At 41.2% G+C, this 23,912-nt stretch overlaps 1 protein-coding gene across 8 annotated transcripts in view; it reads right to left on the reverse strand.

Annotated features, from left to right (window-relative positions):
* The window catches only part of PAK1 (p21 (RAC1) activated kinase 1), a 73,376-nt gene that overhangs the window by 40,233 nt on the left and 9,231 nt on the right, over nucleotides 1-23,912 (reverse strand). For 4 of the 8 annotated variants that reach the window (XM_044668172.1, XM_044668173.1, XM_044668169.1 and 1 more), the window contains exons 3-6: nucleotides 17,137-17,174; nucleotides 14,485-14,601; nucleotides 6,585-6,762; nucleotides 3,490-3,553 (exon numbers count right to left, since the gene is read on the reverse strand). In XM_044668172.1, the coding sequence (XP_044524107.1) occupies nucleotides 3,490-3,553; nucleotides 6,585-6,762; nucleotides 14,485-14,601; nucleotides 17,137-17,174 (397 nt within the window). Of the gene's footprint in view, nucleotides 1-3,489; nucleotides 3,554-6,580; nucleotides 6,763-14,484; nucleotides 14,602-15,310; nucleotides 15,324-17,136; nucleotides 17,175-20,748; nucleotides 20,776-23,912 lie in introns of all 8 variants that reach the window. The other 4 variants (XM_044668170.1, XM_044668174.1, XM_044668175.1 and 1 more) reach the window with 4 other exon arrangements.

The following is a 23,912-nucleotide window of genomic DNA, read 5'->3' on the forward strand; positions in this document are numbered from 1 at the left end:
TGTATAAGAGACAGCTCTCTCTCTCTCTCTCTCTCTCTCTCTCTCTCTCTCTCCCTCATTTCCCCCACCCCCTTCCCTTTTCCTTCCTTTTTCTTTTTCTCATCTCCTTTTCCCCTCCCTTCTCTCTTTGCCTCCCTCTCCCTCTCCCTCTCTCATTCCAGGAAGAAGACAGCAGTGGTATTTATATTTATACAGTTTCCATTGGGCTATTACTGCTCCTGGGGCCTTATGGCATAAGGTACATATTTTAAAATGTTGAACAAGAGAGAGGGAAGGGAAGAGTGCTGAGCAAGAAAGCATCTCTGAAATGACAATAACTCTCATTCTAACCGAGGTTCACACTTGCTGGGTGACTTTAGGCAGACCAGTTTCCTTTTCTGGGTCTCTGATATCTTCACTCTAAAATGAGGGTACTCATTCCTGCCTTACACACCTCACAAGAACATGGCCATTTAAGTAGAGAATAAAAATATTTTTAAATGTGAGAAATGATTTGTCGAAAGGAGATAGGGAGATGACCTGCATAGTCTAAATCCTGAGGAAACCAAGTGCCAAATGGAACCAAGAAACATTCTTGAGGAGCAATTTAGCTCTATACGGGAGAATAAGGGAACCCTTCCCCCCAAAGTAGGGAAGGACAGAATAAATGACCATGAATAAGGAGACCTCCTCAGTAGGAAGAGTATCTGTGAGGGACTGAAGAGTGGTGAGATAGCAATAGTAAGCGAACAGTGTTAGAAGGAGCAAAGAAAGAGCGGGCACTGCCTATATCTGAAAGACCATCATCCTAAGAACAATAATGGGCTTCAAGATAGCTTTTATAAGGCTTACTGAGTGCTTTATGAAGATGTCATTTGGTCCTCCAACAACCCTGCAAAGTCTTTAGACTTATTATCCCCGTATTACAGATGAGGACATTGAGACTACTACTAGTCCTACCACTATTATGACTACTACTAGTCCTACTACCATTACTACTATGGTTACTACTACTACAACAGTAGCTATTATTGCTACTAGTACTACTACTGGTATTCCTACTATTACTACCACTATTATGACGACGACGACTACCACTACTACTACTACTACTACTATTGCTACTATGACTACTAGTACTGGTCCCAAGAATAAGAACTAACTTTTCTATAGTACTTAAAAGTTTATAGAGCACTTTTATACATAACTCATTTGATCCTCATAACAGCTCTGGGAGACGGGTGCTATTATTATCTCCATTTTGCAGATGACAAAACTAAGACTAAGAGAAGTCGACTTGTCCAAGGTCACACTTTAGGTAAATGTTTCCAAGTTCTCTACTCTCTGCTATCAAATGTCAGAGGTGGGATTTGAACCTAGGACTCTCCCGACTCCAGGTTTGTGCTTTTCCTATTTGTACCACTTTTAATCCCAGAAGGAAGAACTCATTTGGATGCAAATGACAAAAAGACAGATTTCAGCTCAAAAAAAAAAAAGTCACAAAAAACACTTCTTAAAATCATCCTTCCCACAATAGAACAAGCTGCCTGAGAGTACAGATTACCCTATCTGAGCAGAAGCCTTGTGAACATTGGTCTGGGTTACTGTAGAAGACAGTCTTACAAGGAGTGGGAGATTAGACTATTATTTTCCCATTTTAAGATTTTTATGACTCTAATAATCACAGCTCACATCCCCACCACAGCTTTCATTTCTAGAAGCCCGTTCCTTCTAGCAATCCTATGTGGCAGGTACAGCTAGGTCCAGATTAGTGTGAATAATGATTCCATTGAAGTGGTTGCATATATGCTAATTTGCCCTATTCAAAGTTATAATTGTGTAAAATAAGGTTCCAGCTCAATGGAAATATGTCAAGCAAATTCAAATCATGTGACTATTTCAGGGGATTCAACATGAGCACCAAATGGAAACTGGCTATAATGTGGGTCGCTGTACCCACATTTTCAAAGAATTTTAAGGTTGGAAGAAGCCATGCCCCCAAAAGAATCTCATCTATAACATACTGGACATATGGTTATCCAGCCTCTGCTATAGACCCCACTACCTGTAAGGCAGCCCAATTTCACTTCAGGCTCTAAGTATTAAGAAGTTTTTTTTCTATCAGCCTCGATTTACTTCTTTGTAATTTCTACCCATCACGCCTGGTTCTTCCCAATGGGGCCAAAAACAGTCTAATCTGTGTGACCTTGAGCAAGTCACTTAACTACTGATTGTATGACAAAAGAATACACTGAAAAATGAAATGGCAAATTACTCTAGTATCCTTGCCTTAGGATGGTTGTTCCTCAGGATAACCCTTCAAAAAGTTGGAGATAGTGATCATGTCCCCACCTCCACCCCCTAAAAGCATCTCCTCTCCAAGCTTCATTTTTTTCCCTTTTTTTCTTTTTCTTTTTTTTTTTAATTTTTTTTTAAACCCTTAACTTCTATGTATTGACTTATAGGTGGAAGATTGGTAAGGGTAGGCAATGGGGGTCAAGTGACTTGCCCAGGGTCACACAGCTGGGAAGTGTCTGAGGCCGGATTTGAACCTAGGACCTCCTGCCTCTAGGCCTGGCTCTCAATCCACTGAGCTACCCAGCTGCCCCCTCCAAGCTTCATTTTTACAGATGAAGAAACCAAGTCTCCCAAGGTCACACAGCTAGTGAATATCAGGACCAGGGTGCCATCTCAGGTCTCCTGAACCAAGACCAGCCTCTGTTCTGCTACCCCAAGGGGCCTTCAGCAAGATGATGCTCCCAGCCAACTGATAGTAAGACCGTTTCTCTCTAGAGGGGATTTATGCCTAGGGAATACACGATGATTTCTTAAGACCTACCCAGCTCTGATATTCTAGAATTTCGTTGCTCTCCTCTCAAATGGGGTCCATCTTGAGTCCTCCCACCCCCACAGGGTAACCAAAGGGTGTCCACATTCAGATGGGATAGCTGACAATGGAAGAGCTACAATTTGGGTGGCTAGTTTGGCACTTGCAGACTAAATGAGTCTCATTTCCTGTGGGAATATATTTAGCAAGTATGGTCATCTAATGACACCCCCTCACATTAAGCATAATTACTTCCCGGGGGAGGGGGGGGGAAGAAGGGAATGAGAGGAGGAGGGAAGAGGATCAGAGCAGAGTAAAGTAAATACGTTCAGCCAGAGAGACACTGTCAAGCATTTATGCAGAGAAAGAAACTACTTCTGTCAGGGATGCTGGACAGGGAACCCAAGCATCAGGCAGAATTGGGTCTTCTGACTTCTACGGCCCCTTCTGGCTCTGTGGTGCTATGATTTTGTTGCCCTCTCCTTAGAACAGGACTGGTTCTGGGCCTCCTATTCACACAAGGTAGCCACCACCCAGTGATGTCAGCATTCAGACTAGACAGAACTTCTCCAAAGAGGTAGCTTTTTGGAAGTCTGATTTGGGGTTTAGACATAAGCAAACCATCCTTCAAATCAATCATCCAAGGAAGGGGGAAAAACAGGCAAGAAAAAGCTCCTACTAACCCTTGTCCAATCTTCTCAAACCGAGTGTACTTCTTCTTGGGGTCACCCACACTCACAATGCTCCCTGTGACAGAAACAGAAATGATGAGACATTGTTCCCTCCTACCTCTCAAATACAAAGTGACACATCTCTAGCCCCAAAAAAGGCTGGAATAAAGAGCCTCCCACTCAGAATCTACAGTAGGCAATGGTGAGAGAGAATAGCAGAGGTTCCCAAATGCGGTCCAAACCAGATCAAAAGTGGGTAATACTGAACAAATATTAAACAAATAGAAATAAAACTACCATAGGACACAGGCAATGGTAGTAACACATAGTTTTCAAAGTCAAAACCTGTGGTTTAGTGACCCCCATTTCTATCAGAGTTTGGCACCACTGATCTAGGGTGTCTGCAATCTAAAAATCCTGGCACAAGATCCCAACCCTTCCATGAAGCCTGTCCTGATTGATCACCACCACACTCAGACTGTCCCCTTTCTTGTTGCTTAGAAGACATTCTGTCTCCTATTTCCTTATCTTTGTATTGGCTGGCCTCCAGACCTGGAATGCTCTCTCCCCAGTTTCCCTGGCTCCCTTATAGACTCAGCTCAAACCCCTGTTTCTGGAGGAGGCTTTTCCCAGTCTTCCCAGCTGCTAATGCCTTTCCCTTTCAGATTTTTAATCTCTTCTCTATGTCTTATATATACCCCTAACTACTGACATATTGTCTCTCCCATTAGAATGTATGTTCCTTAAAGTCAGAGTCTGGTTTTGGTATTTCCTTCCTCGTATTCCCTAGAATACAGTTAATGAATGCTTGTTGACTGGCTGACTTACCTTGATCAGGTGCCACATACAGCATTAAATTCAACTTGGGGCACCAAACTTTATGGACACACGTACTGCTATCCTATCTCTCTTCCCACCCCAGCATAGACTTAAGCACATTGAAAGCCATCAGGAGTCTGTCTTACCTTAGCTTTGTGTATCTTCCCATTTAAAACCCAGAGCTACAGAGTTAATCCCTTTAATCTGCAAGACCCCTTGTGGAGGAAAAAGCCCACAAACATTGCCCTGGCTACAGATTCCCAGGCTTGGTCTGAGCTAACTGCTCCCATTAATCTAGAGACAGACTACTGTATTTTAAAGAACATCTAGAAGAGAAGAGTTGGCTATTCATAGCTCTGTGGCCTCCCAGATAAATAAAGCAGACTATGACCCACAGCAGTGACGCCTATGGTTCTTAAGGCATGTCCCCACCAAACTATATTCCTCTAGAATAATGCCACACAAATGGTGATTACGACCAGCCACTGTTGTTCAGCCCTTAAACATCTCTGCCTGGCTTCTCTAGACTCCTTAGTCCTCTTTAAGGACCTTCCCTCCATCCTTTGAGGCTCAGCTTCCACTCTACCTCCTCCCTGAAGTCTTTATCCCATCGCCCAGGGATTTCTCCCAGCCCTTGCCCTAGATGTTAGCTATGGCACATCCCCTTACTCCCATGTATGTGCCCTTTCCCAAGGTAGACTGGAAGCCCCCACAGGGTAGGGACTGCTTCATCTAAAAGTTCAAATGCCTCAAGGCTGAGCACCTGGGAGCCTAATGTGTTATTTTTTTTTTTAAATCCAATCAGAGTTAGATTCTTTCTACATTTTTCCAGGTGGCCCTGAGGGAGAGGGGGAAAGGGTTTGGGCCTTTGATCGGACCTCTCTCCCCACTTCATTCTTCCCAAGAACCTTGACAAGCTCTGATTCTCCTTAGTGTTCTCTTACATACTGTTTCCTATAATAGAAAGGAAGCACCTTTAAAAGCCAGGAATTGGTTTTCTAAAAAAGTTTTTGAATCCTCATCACCCAGTGACTGTACCCTTATACACAGGAGGCTCTGAAATGCATTTAACTGGATTCAGTTGAAAATAGGTAATTTCTAAACTTATTAGCCAGGAAAAGCATAGCTCATTCCCCAGATATATGTTCAAATCACTGAGAAAGACAACCATTTCTTCAGACAGCATGGTGACATGGTGAATTTTTTTTAACCATCTGTCTTAGGATCAATATTAACAACCAATTTCAAGGTAGAAGAGTGGCAAGGGCTAGGCAATGGGAATTAAGTGACTTGCCCCTAGGAAATGAATGAGGCCAGATCTGAACCTAGGACCTCCTGTCTCTAGGCCTGGTTGGTTCTCTAGCCACTGAGTTATCTACCTTCCCCGGTGACATGATAAATTAAGAATCCTGAACTGGAAATCAAGCAAGGAGAAAGTGTAACTATTAGCTTGTCAATTAGCAACTGTATATTAACTATATATTAATTAGCAAGAAGTTTACTAGCTGTGTATTAGCAAGAGGAAGGTATAATAGCTATTAGCCACGCAGCCATGGTCAAAACATTTTGCCTTGACTCGTGAGCCTCAGTTTCTCCATCTGTAAAACGGGGGTTTTTTATGCTACCAATCTCACAAGGCTGTTGTGAGAATAGCATTTAGTAAGGCTTAATGTGGTGTGAAAGGAATACGTATTATTAGATTCCCACCTCACTTCTCCCTCCTGGAGTCTAAGAAAATATGTCTAGTCCCTTCTTGCCATGTCCTGGTTTGGGGGAACCACATGGAGCAAAAGGTTCAGTCTACCTGGGGCCCAAAATTTAACCCAGTTCAGCAGGAATTGTGAATGCTGGAAACTCCCTAAAAGCAGAGCTGCTTTTTTTAGCCTTTCTTTGTACTCCCAGAAATTATCTGACATACTGTAAGTGCTTAATAAATAGTTGACTAACCAGCTGCATTTGAAAAGAGGAAATCTGTATATGTGGCTATATGTGTCATAATAATAGCTAACATTTATATAGGGTTTTGAAGCTTTTAAAGTGCTCTTACAAAGCAATCTACATATATACAAATATATATATATGTGTATATATATATATACATATACATATATTTATTCATTCATCCATTTATTTATTTATTTGTTGCCTCATTTGATCCTCATAAAAACCCTGTGGGTAGCTGGTATTATTATTCCCATTTTACAGATGAGGCTGACAGCTAGCAAGCCAGTAAAAGTGTTTGAGGCTGGACTTAAGCGCATCTTCCCACCTCCATGTCCAGCACTTACTTAATTTCTCCAAGATCTCTTCATCTGACATTTTGGGTTTCTTCTTCTGCTTCTCGGCATTGCGGGTCAGGGTGTCTGGAGGGGTAGTGTTGTTATTCTCAGTAGGGGAGATCGGAGACGTGGCCACATCGCGAGTTGGCGTGACAGGAATGGGGTCGATCACTGACCGTGTGTACACCTGGATGGCAGGGAAACCAGAATGGGGTCAGTTTTCTTGAGCAAAGAAAAAGTTTGGGGGCCAGTTCTCAGACCCAAGATCTTGGCTGGGGCTGGGGAGACATGATTGAACTAACCCTGATAAACTCGGTTCATTGCATCCTACCTGTTCCAACACATTCTCTTTTTAAAATAAACAAATGAGTTCTCTTTTTTTGTTGTTTTATTTTTAAAGAGTTTTATTGGGGGTGGGTGTTTTACATCATAATCCTCTCCCATCCCCTTCATTTAGCAACTTCCCTAGCCAAGGCAAGCACTTTCTACAAGTGAGCAAGGGAGAGAGAAAGGGGGCATTAACACCATGAGACCAAACAGAGAGAAGGGAAGGAGAAGAATCCGATCCTTCTACATTCTAGAAACCAGAACAAGGTGATGCCTCATGGCACCAAGTCCCTGAACAGGAGATCAGTTGTCGCTTTTGAAGCCCTGCCTTTGATTTCTTCGGGAAAGTAGAGGAATGTGGTACTGTAGAAGCTTTATTGAGGGTGCCTTACCCACCCTTTGGAGGGGCAAGAGGGGTCATGTCCAGAGACTCTGCCCCAAATCTCTACATGGGAGCAGAACATCGGGGCAGAAATCAGGGGACCACTCTGCGACTGTCTAGCCCTGGCCAAGACAAATTACCTCAACGAGCTTCAGTTTTCTCCCCTGTAAAATGAGAGGATTAGACCTAGATGATCTCTAAGGTATCTTCGAACTCGTAACATTCTATGTTCTAAGTTCCCTTTCAATTCTAACACTGCACGTTTTAAGGTTCCTTCCGGCTCATACATTCTAAGCTTTATGTTTTAAGCTCCAAGGAGAGCATTCTATACAAAATTAGATCAGAGAGAGTGGTGACAACAGCAATTCTAACCTTGGTCCCACTAAGTCTCTTCCAAAGCTCAGCTCTCTTCTCAATCTATCTCCTTACTCCCACATGAGATTTCAGTCTCCTTTCATAGCCTGAGCTTCCTGGTTGGAGGAACAAGAACCCTTAAGTCTAGGATACGAGATGCCAGCAGGCATTCATTGCCTGTCCTCAAATGTTACCATCTGGCTTTCAGGCACCACCAGGATATATCTCAAGCTCCTGCCTCTTCTGTGTGTGCGAAGCCTTCCCAAATGTCTCTAACCCACATTGAAGGCATTGTGGCAGAATGGAAAAATTCATGGATTTGGAGTAAGAAGGCCAGGATTCAAAATCCTGACTTTGCCTCTTTTCGCCTGTGTGAACTTAGGCAAGTTGCTTCCTTTCACTTTATCATCTAGTAACTGAGTTGGACTAGATACTAATAATATTAATAATAGCCAAGATTTATATAGCACTCACTATGTGCTAGGTACTATGCTAAATGTTTTACAATTATTATCTCATTTGAACTTCACAACGACCCTGTTATCATCCCCATTTTACAGATGAGGAAATGGATACAAATAGAGGTTTAAATGACTTGCCCAAAGTCACCCAATTAGTATCTGGGGCTTGATTTGAAATCAGGTCACCCTAATATACGTATAACCAAGAAGAATTGCTCATCAACTCCAGGAGGGGAGAATAAGGAGGGAAGGGAGGTGACATGAATCATGTAACCATGGAAAAAAATTTAAATTAAATTAAAAATTAAAAAAAAAAAGGAAAGAAATCAGGTCACCTTGACTCCCAGCCCAGTTCCCTTTCCACTGTGCCACCCAGCTACCATAGATGAACCCCTCCAGGTCCAATATTTTATTATTATACTACTAATCTTTCTAAGAGGCTAAGGGGTACAGAGTGCTAGACCTAGAATCAGAAAGACCCAAAGAATGAGATCACAATGGAACCTTGAAAAAAACAAGGTGTTGATTTCTGAAATTCTCTTCTGAAGATTCTCTGTTAGTTATACTCTGAGGGGCCTGCAAAGAAATCAGACACTGCATGAAGTTCCCTATAGAAAGGCACAGGATCTTGGGCATCAGAAAGCCTGGGTTTAAGTCTAGTTTCATCCATTATTATCTATGTGACATTAAGCAAGTCACTTCCCCTAATCACAACAATGACCATATCTACAAGGCCTACAAGGCACATTTCTTCATAGTAATACATGATGTAGGCAGCAAGGATACTGTCCCCCTTTGACCAAGGCTCTTTGAGGATGGACTTTCCTCTCTGTCCACTATGTCACCTGGCTGCCAGGAGAAGCCTTTGAAACTTGGAAAGTATTGTGGATATATACGCCATTGATTTGGCATGAGGACAGAGATGGTCACTTGCTGACAGATGGGAATCTTTGACCAGAACTGTATCTCTGTGGCACCATTGATCCTACTCTTTCCCATTTCCATTGATACACTAAGTTCCTTTGCAGCCTTTGCAATCTTGGGGCTACCTTTCTGAGTCCAGCTTCTGGAATCCAGAACAAAGCTTGGGTGCCACTTTCTCCAAGAAATCTTTCCTAATTCTCTCTCCCTTCTCAAATTGCAAACACTCTCTCCCACTTACAAGTACTTTGTGTTACTTGGATTTTATTTGTGTCCATGCTTTATCTCTACCTCCACCCCCTACCAGAAGAATGTAGGCTCCGCCAAGGGAGGGATGGTTTCATTTTCTATCTCTGAATATACACATTATAATCCATCCACAAGGTGCTTATTCAATTATTTGAACAGAAGCATACACTTGGCTCACAGACACAATTCCTTCTTTTATACCTCTTTTCTCAGGTTTGAAAATCTTCAGGTGGCGGCAGTATCTGAACCATGGAATGCCACAGCCAGAAAAGACCAGAGAGATCAGTTAGTCCAACCCCCTCACTTTACAGAGGAAGCTTTCAATTAACACAAGATAACATTGAATTAACTTCCTTTATTTTGGCAGCCAACACTGTGATGTCAGAGCTAAAAGAGCTAAAGTGAACCTCAGAGTCTGCAAAGGAGAGAAGCCTAGCACCCACCCACAGGCCAGGAGGTGACAGGCTATATCCTCTGCCAAGGCAGATTCTATCCTGGAGATCTGAATCCAATTCTAGGGCCACATTTTGGGGGAAAGGCTGACCAACAAGGATAGGAAACCAGGTAATGGGAATAGAAATGGTGCCATGTGAAGAACAGCTAAAAGGATTTTCAGCCTGGAAAAAAACCAAGATTTAGGAGGAATGTAATCATTGTTATCAAATGGCCCAAGGACAGTTCATACATAGGAGAGGGAACCACCTTATTCTCTATGGCACTCAAAGGGCAAAACTGTGGGAGAATATATTAAAATATCAATTCTGATCCCAGCAAACAGAATGGAAGAGGTGGTTTTAAGTGGCAGGGAGTTCCCCATCACTAAGAGAGGCTATAGTAGATGGTCAGGGATACTGTAGAAGAAATTCCTAGATCAGGCAAAGAGTTATATAAGGTAATTACTACATTTTTAAATTTCTACTCCAAGTTTCATCAAGCAGGGAAATGATTTGTTCAAGGTTACATACATAATAAGCCAATGGCAATATCAAGCCTGGGCCCCCAAGTCTCCCACCCAACTCCTAATTCACAAATAATTTCTCCTATATTCAGTTGCCTAAATCATTTTCTTGTTTGCATCTCATGATTGTGTGCATGTTCTAGTATTTTGGGAAAACTAACACTATAGTATAGATTAGAGCATTTATTTTACAGGAAATGAAAACACTAGTAAATGGTGTCTTTCGGTTTTGTATGCCTTTTTTATTAATAAGTTACTGTATCAATAAATTTTTTTAACTTAAAAATATATATCTATACATATATACATGCATACATATATATTGGTTCCAAGGCAGAAGAGTGGTAAGGGCTAGGCAGTGGGGATTAAGTGACTTACCCAGGGTCCATAGCTAGAAAATGTCTGAGGCTAGATTTGAACTCAGGATTAGTTTCTATATTTTTATTTTATTTATTTTTTATTTTTTAACCCTTAACTTCTGTGTATTGGCTCCTAGGTGGAAGAGTGGTAAGGGTGGGCAATGGGGGTCAAGTGACTTGCCCAGAGTCACATAGCTGGGAAGTGTCTGAGGCCGTATTTAAACCCAGGACCTCTCGTCTCTAGGCTTGACTCTCAATCCACTGAGCTACCCAGATGCCCCTAGTTTCTATATTTTTAAATAGGAATAGTGAAAAAGGAACAAGGCACCCTTCCTGATAATCAATTCTTCATTTTCTCAGGCATCCACATCACATTCTGACATCAAATGTAAGGACTGGATCTCCCCAAGATATTTGTGTAATACCAAGATCCTGATCTGTGATTCTACACTGAGACAAAGAGAAAAGGTCCCAAAAGTCATACCCATGAGTGAATGGCAGAGCCTAGTCTAGACATCAGGTCTCCGGGCTCCGTGACCAACAGAAATGGAGCTGCCACAGCTCAAAGCTCTAGAGGTCTCAAAAGGAAGGCTAAAGAAGTGCTGCTGATATTGAGCACGTGAAGAGTTTAATGGTGGATTAGAGCTACGGTGGTTATAAATCTCCCGGGATGCCATCCATCACACTCCATGGTTTCACATGCCCGTGGTTTCTTTTGCCCAGTGCTGCTAATTTCAAGCACATTTTGCAGAATGATGATTACCCATTTCCCAAGAGAAGATGAGAATGACTCATTTCGGCCTAAAACTAAATAATGCTGGCAGTACTTAAGATAACTTTGGTGGAAGGAAGGCTGGAGACCCATGGGAGAGGGCAGGGCAGGGATAAATAAGAAGTCCTTCCAGCTTTATCTCCTACCATTTCCCTACAAATACTCTCCATCACAGCAGCCAACCTCAAGTCTATGACCATTGGAAGTGGAAGAGGCCCAAGAGATCCTCTAGGTCAATTCTCTGACATTTACAGATGAGGAAAATGAAAGCCAATGGATGGGATGGACTTGCCCAAGACCACACAGGTAACAAGTAGCATAAATAAGGATCTAAACCTTCATTTTCAGACTACAATAATAACACCGATGATGATCATCATCATAATAATGGTTGTAAAAATAGCATTTATTACATATAGTGTGTTAAAGTTTTCAAAGCACTTTAAATATGTTATTTCATTTGATCCTCACACCAATCCAGGGAGGTAGGTGCTGTTATCAACCCCACTTTAGAGATGAAGAAACTGAGGCTGGAGAGAGGAAAAGTGACTTAACAGGGCAGATTCTAACTCAGGTCTTCTTGACTCCAAGTCTAGTACCTTTTCTGCTATACTACCTGGCTAGTCAAGAAGTTCTTTATTTAGAAAACAAACAAACAACTGGCCTCAGTTTCCTCATCTATAAAGTGCTGCTGATAATAAAAGAACCTATTTCATAGACTTGTTTTGAAGATCAAATGAGAGATTATCTGTAAGGTGCTTGCAAGTGTTTTCCAAACAGACCAGTCCTATGCTTGAACTGCTTTTCCAGCTCAATGTGGCTTTTAACCCCTTTTACAGGGGTTAACATCCAGACAGTAATTGTTTCATTTTATTTTAATACTATTACTATTTATTGGGAATACAATTTACCTTCCTAATAAAAATTGTACGTTCTCAAAAGGAACAAGAAAGAGAAAAAAACATATCAATGTTAACTATTATTATTATTATGAAACCAATGCTCTTCCCATCATATCATGAAATTTGCCATTCCTTCATCATCTCCTGCCCTTTTTTCCTTTCTTGTATTTGGTCAGGCTTCCTGTCAAGGATAGAACAGACTTCCTCCTCCTCCTCCTCCAAACCTCCCATTCCTATCTCAGCTTTGTGAAATTCTTCCCTTCTTTCAAGGCTTAATGCACATCCAACTTCCACCATGAAGCCCTCCTTGATTCCCTCTTCCCATCCTGCCATGATCTTTACTCAAGCTTTTCCTGACACTTTCTCTTAACACATTCTAATTTTTGTTGTAGTTGGTTATTACTGTGTGTCTTATCTTTAAAGCATAAAAGGAGCCTTGAAAGCAAGGAACATGAAGTAATTTCTCTTTCTGACTTTCCCAGGGTTGAATGCATCTTACCCTCAGCAGGTATTCAATAAATACTTCTCGAGAATGGGTTGAAAATTTTGATGACTTTCTATAGGCAGTTAGGCAGCACAGGGACCAGAGCAATGGACCAGGAGTCAGGAGGACTTGAATTTAAACTCAGCTTCAGATACTGACTAGCTATGTGAAGCCACTTAATCTCTGCCTGCCTCAGTTTCCTCAAATGTAAAATGGGGATAACAACAGCACTTAGGATTGTTGTGAAGATTGAATAAGATAATAATTGTAAAGTGCATAGCACAGTGCCTGGCACAGAGTAAATGCTATATAAAATTTAGCTATTATTATTGTTGTTGTTGCTATTATTATTATTATTAGCAGCAGCAGCAGCAGCTAGGTGGCATAGTGAATAGAGCATTGGGCTTAGAATCAGAAAAGTTCATCTTCATGAGTTCAAATCTGGCCTTAGACACTTCTTAGCTATGTGACCATGGGCAACTTCACCCTATCTGCCTCAGTTTCCTCATCTGTTAAGTGAGCTGGAGCAGGAAATGACAAACCACTCCAGTATCTCTGCCAAGAAAACCTCAAATGGAGTCACAAAAAGTCAGAAGCTACTAAACAACAAATTATTATTATTTCTTCTCTATGAAGATGATGATGTGAGATTTCTACTGAATGTGTGATCTGTATCTTCTATCATGACATGAGAATATGGAAAAATGTATAACTTGAAAGCATAGGTATAACCTATATCAGACTATTCACCTCCTGGAGGGGGAGAAAAATCTGAATTTTAAAATGTCAAAAAAACAACCATCAAAAATTGTTTCTAGATGTAACTGAAAAAAGAAAAACAAAAAAGATGACAATGATAATGTTAATGGATGATTTTAGAGATCAGTTGAAATAATTGGAAAATATCTCTCTAGTTACAAAGCACAAATCCTCCTCCCCTACCTTGTGAGAAAGATAATATAAGCATTATTACCTCCATTTTACAAATAAAGAAACTGAGGTTTAGGAGTCCAAGTGCTGATAAAATCTATATTTTCCCCTCATTTTTTTTTAACCCTTGTACTTCGGTGTATTGTCTCATAGGTGGAAGATTGTTAAGGGTGGGCAATGGGGGTCAAGTGACTTGCCCAGGGTCACACAGCTGGGAAGTGGCTGAGGCCAGATTTGAACCTAGGACCTCCTGTCTCTAGGCCTGACTCTCACTCCACTGAGCTACCCAGCTGCCCCATATTTTCCCCTCATTTTAAAAGAAATTTAGTTATAAGAATAGAGAAAAGGATAAGTAGAGGGATAAGATAGGAGATTTCACTGGTGGAGGAAACTCAGATTTCTCTAATGCAGATCAGCACCATCTCTACAATTTACATTCTTAAACAAAATTTACCTAGAATTATTATTTATCTAGAATTTTTATTTTATTAAATTACTAAATTATTAAATTTACCTAGAATTATTATAAAAATTACCTAGAACACAGGGAGGGTTAAGTGACTTCAGGGTCACACAGGCCAGTTTGTATCAGAGACAGGCTCTGACCCTACATGTTCCATTTTTGGAGGCCAGTTCTCTGTCCACTATGTCACAGAATGGATATATGTATCAGCTGCAAAAACCAACAATGTCTCCCAACCAGCCCCTAGCCTTTGGGTACCTAAGGGTACCCTTTCTCCCCTCCAATATTCTACCTCCACTCATTCATAGGACAGCAGAAGGGCTGGGTCCAGACCCTCAAGAACTCACGGATTTAGTGTGCTCTGGTCGAGGTGCTATGACTGGAGGGGGAGCAGCATCATCCTCATCGTCTTCATCCTCTGAAACTGGAGGGACTGCAGGCGTCTCAGACACACTCTTCACATTCTATGTGAGAAGCAAACACGAGATCAGTCCCACTCTGTGGGGATAAGACTTAGCACAGGGATGGGGACCCGACCATTCACAGACAGACTCAAAAAGCCTGAGGCTAATCCTTCCCAAGGATTATCTGCCCATGCCAATGTTCCCACATTGGGGGGTAAACCTGGGCCAACCATCTCATTGGTAACTCGCATCAATGTTTCAAAAGACAAAAGGGTTCCAAGGTAAGAATCACAGGCTCTCCCAGCTGAAAGAGGACTCAAGGGCCTAGTCCATTCCATACTCTCTTCCATAATAGTTATAATGCAAAATGATTAAAAGGTGGGACAGAAGAAAGAAGGATCATTTTCACCAGGAGAGAGCTATGAAGGAAGCCTCACAGAGGAGAAGGTACCTGAATTGCACCTTGAAGGATGAGATAAATTTCACCAAACAGAAATGGGAAGCAGAGATGACATCATAGGCATGAGGAACACCACGAACAGTGATGGAAGGGCGGGAAAACACTTTTCATTGTGTTCAAGAGATAGTGTTTGAGTCCTAGACTTTACTGGCCTACTTGTTGGAGTCCACACATGCCCCACAGAAAAGTGTAACCTGCTTTATTCTCCATGCTAAACTGGACTTTGGTCAAGAACAGCTTATAAGCTACAACTGGACTTTTGTACGCTTAATCCCTTGAGCTAAAAACAAAGGCACCGTCCACACTGGCTGAAGGGTGCCCCCTCCCATCCTACAGGAGGCCTCATGGCACGGCAGAAGGAGGCATGAACCTTAGTCGATGGCCTGGGTTGAGTCACAAGGCTACCATTTCCTACATGCACAATCTCAGACCTAGAACAACATCATGAGACTCAAAATGGAAAAGGCTTTTTTAGAGATCATTCAGTAGAGTTTTTCAGGTGAGGAAACTGAGGCCCAAGAGAAGGTTAGGAACTTGACCAAGGTCAAATGCCTAAATTTAAACCTAAATCCTCTGACTCCAAATCTTGTGTTCTTTCCACTAGATTATGTAGCTTCTCTAGACCTCAGTTTCCATATCTGTACACATTATAATCTTGCCATGCATCACACATAGATCTGTGGGTACCAGGTGCTTAACAATTGCTGGCAAAAAGAATCATAACAGATATGAAAGGACTCTGAAAAATATAAATTTCTGGACAAACATATTAGGGATAATACATATTAAGTATAGGGAACCCTTAAAGAATTATTATAAATGCTACTTTCTTCTTAGGAGTATTTTTTTCCCCTTTTCCCCATAGGGAGCTACGTAGTTCTGGGCCTGGAGTCAGTAAGACTTGAGTTCAAATCCTCCCTTACTGTGTGGTCCCGGGCAGGTCATTCAACCACTGACTCAGTTTCCTCACCTATAAAATAGGATCATAGCAGCATCTACCTCCCAGGATTGTTCAAATGAGATAATATTTATAAAGTGCTTAGCACAGGGCCCGGAAGATGTTATTGTTGTTGTTCAGTCATTTCAATCACATCTTGTATTGGAGTAGTTTGCCATTACCTTTTCCAGCTTCTTTTCTAGATGAGAAAACTGAGGCACACAGGGTTAAGTGACTTGCCCAGGGTCACACAGGCCAGATTTGAACTAAGAGAAGATGAGTCTTCCAGACTCCAGGCCTGCCACTCTATCCACTGCACCATCCAGCTGCCTCCTGGAATTAATTAAATGTCTGCCTGGGACACATTGAGCTTATATTTAATTTAATAAATGTTTACTCTCTTCCCTCCTCCCTTTCTTTCCCTTCAAAAAAGAGTAGATATAGATCTGTATGCATAGATTTCAACATCTATATCTAGATAAAAAGATAGCTAGACACAGAAAGTGAGAGATTCAGGGCTATACCAAAAGGTCAAAAGAATGGAGTTGGCACAGCCTACCTATTTTATTAGTTACTAAAGTGCTCCCAGTATGGGATTTTTGCTGAGTTGGTACCATCCTATCTGCCATATGGCACTAAAGAACCTCAGGCCACTTTCCTAAACACATGGCAAGGCTACCTATTTTCAAAGTCACAGAAAGTCAGAGATAGAAAAAGACTCGGAACAAAGAAGTCAGAGCTAGGAAAAAAAAAACCCTATAAAACAAATGTTAATAGCTCTGAAGGACCTTAGGCCATACTATTAGAGCTAGAACAGCTCTTAGAATATAGAATTAGGCCTGGAAAGAACTTCCAAACTGGAAAAGGCCACAGTAGTCATGGAATCCAACTCTCTTAGTTTACAGATATGGAAACAACTGTCCAGGTCACAGAGCAAAGGGAAAGTTTACTTATCAAATTAATGGCAGATCCAAGGCTAGAACCCAGTTCTGCAGACCTCTAATCAGTGCTTTATAAATTACATTCACCTCTCCCCTACCATCTTCAGTGTCCTCGTCCCCCTAGGTCCTTCTTTAAATTCTGCTGTATTCCCTATTATAACCACCCACCGGTTTGAAGATATCAAAAACCCTCACTCGTTAATGAAACTTCCCATACCCTATACCTACTAGTTTTAAAATGGGAAACAAAGGCTTACCAAAGTGTTGGATGAATTGTAATCTTCTGTCGACTTATCTGTAAGAAAAGAAAATCAATAGACATTATTAGACAACCAGTAAGACTCATTACCCCATCGAAATTCTGAGAGGCCAAATGGGCCAATTATAATAAGGACTGTTGCTGCTTGTCCTTTATTTTGGAGAAATCCAATGACATCATGAGGATTATGTCCTGACTTGTGTGTGAGTTAGATTTAAGTGAGGCAGAGTTAAGCAAATCTCACCCAACTCTCACCTGTGACTCCAAGAATAATAAAGTTAACAACAATAATAACTTACATGCATATTGTACTTTAAAGTTTACAAAGTAGTTTCTTTGTAATACTCATGTAAATTTAAGGGTGAAATCAAAATCACCCTACTGACGCCTTGATGCATTCATCAGGTGAGAACATACCTCAGATGAACTGGGTGTAAAATGGGTGTGAACAAGGTCTGGACTCCTAGATGCTACAGGAAATCTGTTTGGATTGGCAGGATGGAGTTAGTCTCACCCTCTGGGACTTCAGAGATTCAAGCAAGCAGTGAGTCAGGAGAGTATTTCAGTCAACAGCTTGATAAGGGATCACTTGGGAGAGGAGGGAACCTTGCCTCCTGCCCTGAGGAGGTCAAGAAGATTTTGGATTTCCCATCTTCTCATCAAAGTCCTAGCAGGGTACTTAAAACAAGTGATGGTAGTTTCTGTATCTAGAGCCATGAACAAATTATGATGTAGATTTAAGGCTCCCCAAAAAGCCCCAAAAGGAAAAAAAAAAAACAAACTTCTCATGCCTAAGAGAAACCTCATCATCCATCAAGGATGTTGAGAAGAAACTCTCAAGAAGGGAAGAAAAGACTTCCAGGATCTCTGAATTATCTCTTTACCACATATGCTCTCTAAGCTTGAACCCACTTTTCCCTGGGCTCTCAATGTACTGATGAGAGAATGTTTCACAGAATTCTAGCGCATGTTTTGTATTAATTGCTCCTACTGTACAATTTAAGTAAATATTCCTTTCTAAATACTGTCTGACTAATTGAGATCAGCTAATACCTGGAAGGGGGAACACACCAATGGGAACTCATGAGCTCCAGCATTCTAAACAACTCCCCACTCTCAGGGAGACCCCCTAGAAGTCATGGTAGCCAGGTCTGAGAACCCAAACTGCCAATGTGTGCAGATTGGGAGAGTAAATCCAGAGCCTATATACAAAAGATAAATGGTACAAGTATTACATTCCCCTTTTTATAAATAAGAAAAGATCATTAAGCTGGTGTTGTTAGCCCCAGAATTCTAATTCAATTCGTTTGACCCTTAATGTTCTTTCCAATGTACCATACTGTTAAAGACCTCTTGGTCACAGAGGACTGTTTCCATCACCCACTAGCAAATATTGAAATGATCTGTCTCAGTCTTGGGAACATTAGACCTAAATGTCCTAGAATTTTTTTTAGGGTCAAAATAATAATTTCAGAATTAAAGATGGTGACAGAACAAGGACATAAGTTCCTGGCTGGTGTTAGAGAGACAACTCATCCTCCATCCCCAAGACTTCAGAGATGAGTCGTGACCCAGTCTGATTAGCCACCCTCGGAATCAGTCTCTCCACGTCTGTGTCTTCTCTCCCCCAGGGACGCAAGGGATGAAGCTTACAAGCCTCCTTATTCTAAGATTGGAACAGGGCCATTCATCACGTCCTGTCCAATTACTGGCAAAAATGAGTGTCATTGTTCTCCCCAAGGCAGCCTAGCACAGACCACTTCATCTTCTAATCAGGGTATTTCAGCTCTTCCTCTGCCACTTACTGTTGTTACCTGTGCCATTTTCCTTCTCTAAGCCTCAGTTTCCACACCTGCAAAATGGGGATAATAATTGGATATGGTGGAAAGAACACTAGATTTTGGAGTCTAGGGAACTGGTTTTGAATCCTGGCTCTTGCTACTGGTTGACCTTGGAATGGTCATTCCCCTGAGCCTTACTTGTTTCATCTATAAAAGAATAAGGTTGGATTTCCCGATCTCAATTCCTATGGTCATATGAATTTGCATTGCCAACCTTCCCACTGTGAGGAAAGAATTCGGTAAGCTTAAAAACACTATAGAAATGTAAGTTATTACCACAATCACCATGAGACCCTCTCCCAGGAGTGAATCATTATATATACCAAGAGGATTATATTTAGCAGCAAGGCAGGATAAGGTAAAGAACCCTAGACTAGGAGTCAGGTGCAGCATGATGGAGAATGGATAGTGTGCTGCCCTTGGGGTCAGAAAAAATTGGGTTCAGGGATTACCTCTGACACTAACTAGTTGTGTGACTAGAGGTAGATCTTTTACATTTTCTGAACTTCAGTTTCCTCATCTATAAAATGAAGATTAATAATAGTTGTAGTACCTGTCTCATTTGGTTGTTGTGGCAATTCAATGAGATAATTTATGTAAAGTGCTTTAGTAAGCTATGAAATACTCTAGAAATAGGAGTTATTATTATTATGAACCTTGCTCTGCTAAACAGTCTTGTGACTTTGAGTAAATCAGCTCCCTGAACCTCAATTTTTTTTAAAGCTGTACCTTCCATCTTAGAATCAATACCATAGATTGGTTCTAAGGCAGAAGAGGGTTAAGGACTAGGCAATGGGGGTGAAGTGACTTGCCCAGGGTCACACAGCTAGGAAGTGTCTTGAGGCCAGATTTGAACCTAGAATCTCTGATCTGTGGGCCTGTCTCTGTGTCCACTGAGTCACCTAGCTGCTCCCATCAATTTCCTAACAGGTAGAACGAAGACAAAAATCTTGTCTATGAAATTCATAAGTCATTCTGAGGATCCAATCAACCATTAAAATGAGAATAACAGATGGGAAAGTGATGAACAAATGTCAGGGATTCTCATTCCTACTGAGAGTGGGGGGTGGATAGCAAGAACATGATTCAGTTCCAAAAGTCCTGGACATTTGGGATTCAGGACCTGACTTTTATTCCTTATTTTGCAAAACCACTCCCTTTCAACAGTATGGAATCTCAGATACCATGAACAGCTGTAAGTTATTTAGAGGGTGCACAGCAGTGGGAGGAGGCAGAAAGTCAGGATGCTTGGGTTCTAGTCCCAAGTATGTCATTTAGTCACTGACTCTAAACTATGGCATTCCTCCCTGGGCCTCTATTTCCCTTTCTGTGAGATGAGGAGGGGTTGGACCAAAAAAAAGCCCCTAAACCTCCAAGGTCCCTTCCTGTTCTAACACTCTTATGAGTCATCCAAATCCCAGGCATGAAGGATTTGAGAAGGGATGCTTTGCACCGATGTGATCAGAAAGCAGGATGTCTAAACTTAACATTTGTCCAACTCTAGCACTTGGCTCATTCATAAGTTAAACACAGGACCCCAAAGCCCCATTTCATAAGAAAAATCTACTTCTTTCCACAATGAAGCAAGAATCTACAGAGCAATAGAGTACATCAATACAAATAGTAAGCCGGTCCATTATTTTTTTCAAATCGTATCCTTCTGTGGTCAACCATACCATACAGAACACACTTCTACATTTACATTCACTGTGCTCTTTTTTCTTCCAGAAGGCACTGCTCAAACACTTCAGGATAATGGGTCAGCTTACACAATATAGCCCAAAGCTGTACTCTCCCTCCTTGGATCAGCAGCCTCAGAATGGGAAAGAAGCTGGTGCCCTCCCCAGGAATTGTGGCAGGGTTGCTACTCCCAGGCTCCACAGATCAACTGCTCATCTCTCTGATTATGGGCTACCAGGACTGGCCAAGCATGTCCTTGATCAAACAGGGTCTGTTGAACCAAAGCTGAGAATCCTAAGAACCTTTATAAAGTATCATAGCCTGTCTGGGGGCACCTTCCATGGAATAGGAGCTGGTGGTGATTCCATCACCCCAGGTTTCATTTGCTAGCTCTCAATCAAAACCTAGCCTCTTCCCATCTCTCTGAACCTCAATTTTAGTATCAAAAAATGGGGAAAGCAACATTTATAATAATAACTTGCCAGGGTCACTGTGAGGAAAGTACTTGGTTAAACCTTCAAACTATGTAGAAATAGGAGTTGTTATTATCTGACCATCTGTGCATTTCTCTTTGACCTGGAAGAGCCTGAACCAGCCCAGCTCACCACAGGGGAATGTCATTAAGCATGGACTTCCCAACCATATTTATCAAAACATAGTCAGTTGGCCATCATATTTGTCCCTGCAGCAAGAGCCCATTTAGGGCTGGATTTTTTTCCCAGAGAAGCCGGCATCTCAAAGGCACCTTAGAAAAAACAGAACAAGATCTCCTCGAGAAAGGAGAGTCCCAAGGAGATAATGAATGAGCTGTTGAGTCCCTTCCAACTGTAAGCCACCATAGTGCCCTGGTACAGGTCTGAGCATTGCGTTAAAGAAGGAATGTTAGAAGGGAAGAGAACTGAGTATAAGTTCCAATTTCTTCTTTAGTTAAGATCTGTATGACTTTTGTGTGCATTATTTTACCACTCTTCTGCCTCAGTTTCCTTGTCTGTCATATAGACAAGTACAGGATAATAACTGCCCTATCCAACTTAATTGAAGTATCAAATAAAAACAAATCCTTACTTGTATAAAGTGCTTTGGGCAGCCGGGTGGTGCAATGGATAAAGCACCTGAGTTCAAATCCAGCCTTAGACACTTATAACTGTGTGACCTTGGGCAAATCACTTATACCTGTTTGCCTCAATTTCCTCATTTGTTAAATGAGCTAGAAAAGGAAATGGCAAACCACTCCAGTATCCTTGCCAAGAAAACTCCAAATGGGGTCACAAAGTGAGACCTGACTAAAAGGACTGAACATAAGGTGCTTTATGTAAGCTCCTTACATCAATTTATTATCTCCTCTGTCAATCTTTTTTATTTTGTTTTATATATTCTTGCTGCCTTGTGAAGTCATTTGCTTCTAGTTGTTGAGTTCTATTTTTTAAAGAATGAATTTCATCCCTTGCTTTTTGGTCATCCTTCTCCTTCTGGTCTGATTTTCTTTGTAGATCATCTTTTGCCTTCTTTGCTTCATTTTCAAGCTGGCCAATTCTGGCTTTTAAGACTTTATTTTCTTGTTTTAGTTCATGGATTTCCTTTTTCAAATTGTCTTCAGTCTCTTCTGCCTCTCTTGATTGCTTTTTGAGTTCCTGAAGTTCTTGAGTTAGTTGAATTTTGAGATCTTCCAAAGGCTGTGTCCAATTCACTGGAACTTCTTCCTCATCTTCTATTTCTATTTCATTTGCTCTCTTTTCACTTCCTTGAAAGAAGCTGTCAATTGTCATTTCTTTTCTCTTTTTCTGTTGTTTACTCATATTTTTTCCTTTTCTGTTCTGCTAGTTTAAGCAGATGGATTTAATGAGCTTTTTTAAATTATCTCCTCTGATATTAATAGCCTTGGAGGTAAGATAGCCCCTTATTATCCCCAGTTTACAGATGAGGAAACTGAGACTCAAAGAGAACTGCCCAGGGTCAAACAGAGAGTAAGTAGCAGAACAGGGACTTAAATCTACATTGTCTAAATCCTAATTCAGGGTTCTTTCTACTACAAGGAACTATCCCCTCCAACTCCTCCTCTCCCAAAGAATAAAGTATTTGAAGGCACTCTGAAACATGCCTACAAGCTTCTACAGCTGTAAGGTATCAGAATAGTTTGTCAGCTTTCCCTTGTTAGAATACCTCCTCCTGTGCTTCTAAGCACACATGAAAAACTTTGCTTATCAGACACCTTTTCAAGAACTGTGCTGGACCTTTCAGAATAATGATTCAAGTTTTATTTAGAAGCAAATTATTTCTGCTCTAAAATTCGAAGATTAGATCCCACTAATACTCCCTCACTGGTTGACCAGGGTGAAGCCATCCCAATTGCAGATTCCTCAGTTGTAAAATGAAGGGATTAGAATCCAACAGGACATCTAAAATCTCTTGAACTCTATAATGTCTCAGGTCACTTTAATGCTTCACTGAGTTGTGGAGATGATCATGGGTCCTCAAAAGCTAAGATGGTGAAGCCCAAGCTGGGTAGTCTTTGGTTATGATTCTAGCAATAAAATGTGTGCATTGTCCCAGGGCAAGCTTAAACTGAGGGAGGCTTATCACCAGAGTACTGAACCCTGGGGTGATGCTCTTGGCCATAGTTGTGCACAAAGACTAACAGTGACAGGGCATCTAAACTTGGGGACCTTGGACTTCTTTTCTTATATCTTGACAACTCTGGTTTCTTTTAAACCCTTACCTTCTGTCTTAGGATCAATAATAAGTAGTTGTTTCAAGGAAGGAGACCAGTAAGGGCTAGGCAATTGGGTTTAGGTGACTTGACCACAGTCATATAGCTATAAAGTATCTGAGGTTAAATTTGAACCCAGGACCCCCCCCCCATCTCTAAACCTAGTTCTCTATCCATTGAGCCATCTAGCTGCCCTAACAACTATATTTCAATATAATTAATTTCCCTTGCAATCCTATGTATTTTATTTTACACATTTACAAGCATTGTTCTGAAGGGATCTGTAATCAAAAAGGATCTGTAAAAGCCCCTTAAAAAAGGCTTCGAACCCCAGAACTAAAAGCCTGGATGGATTACAGTCTGCACAGATTATAGTACATCTTTAAAATACTGAAATATAGGTCAAAGGGTCTAGAACCCAGACCTTCTGAGGAAGAAGTCCTTACAGACACCCCCAAATAATGAATATGCATTTATTAAGCACCTAAGAGATACCAGGTCAAATTAAATAGATTTAGATAGCTATGGCTATAAATATGTGTCTGT

The sequence above is a fragment of the Gracilinanus agilis genome, chromosome 3 (genome assembly GCF_016433145.1).
Source record: "Gracilinanus agilis isolate LMUSP501 chromosome 3, AgileGrace, whole genome shotgun sequence".
In the NCBI taxonomy this organism is placed as follows: Eukaryota; Metazoa; Chordata; class Mammalia; order Didelphimorphia; family Didelphidae; genus Gracilinanus; species Gracilinanus agilis.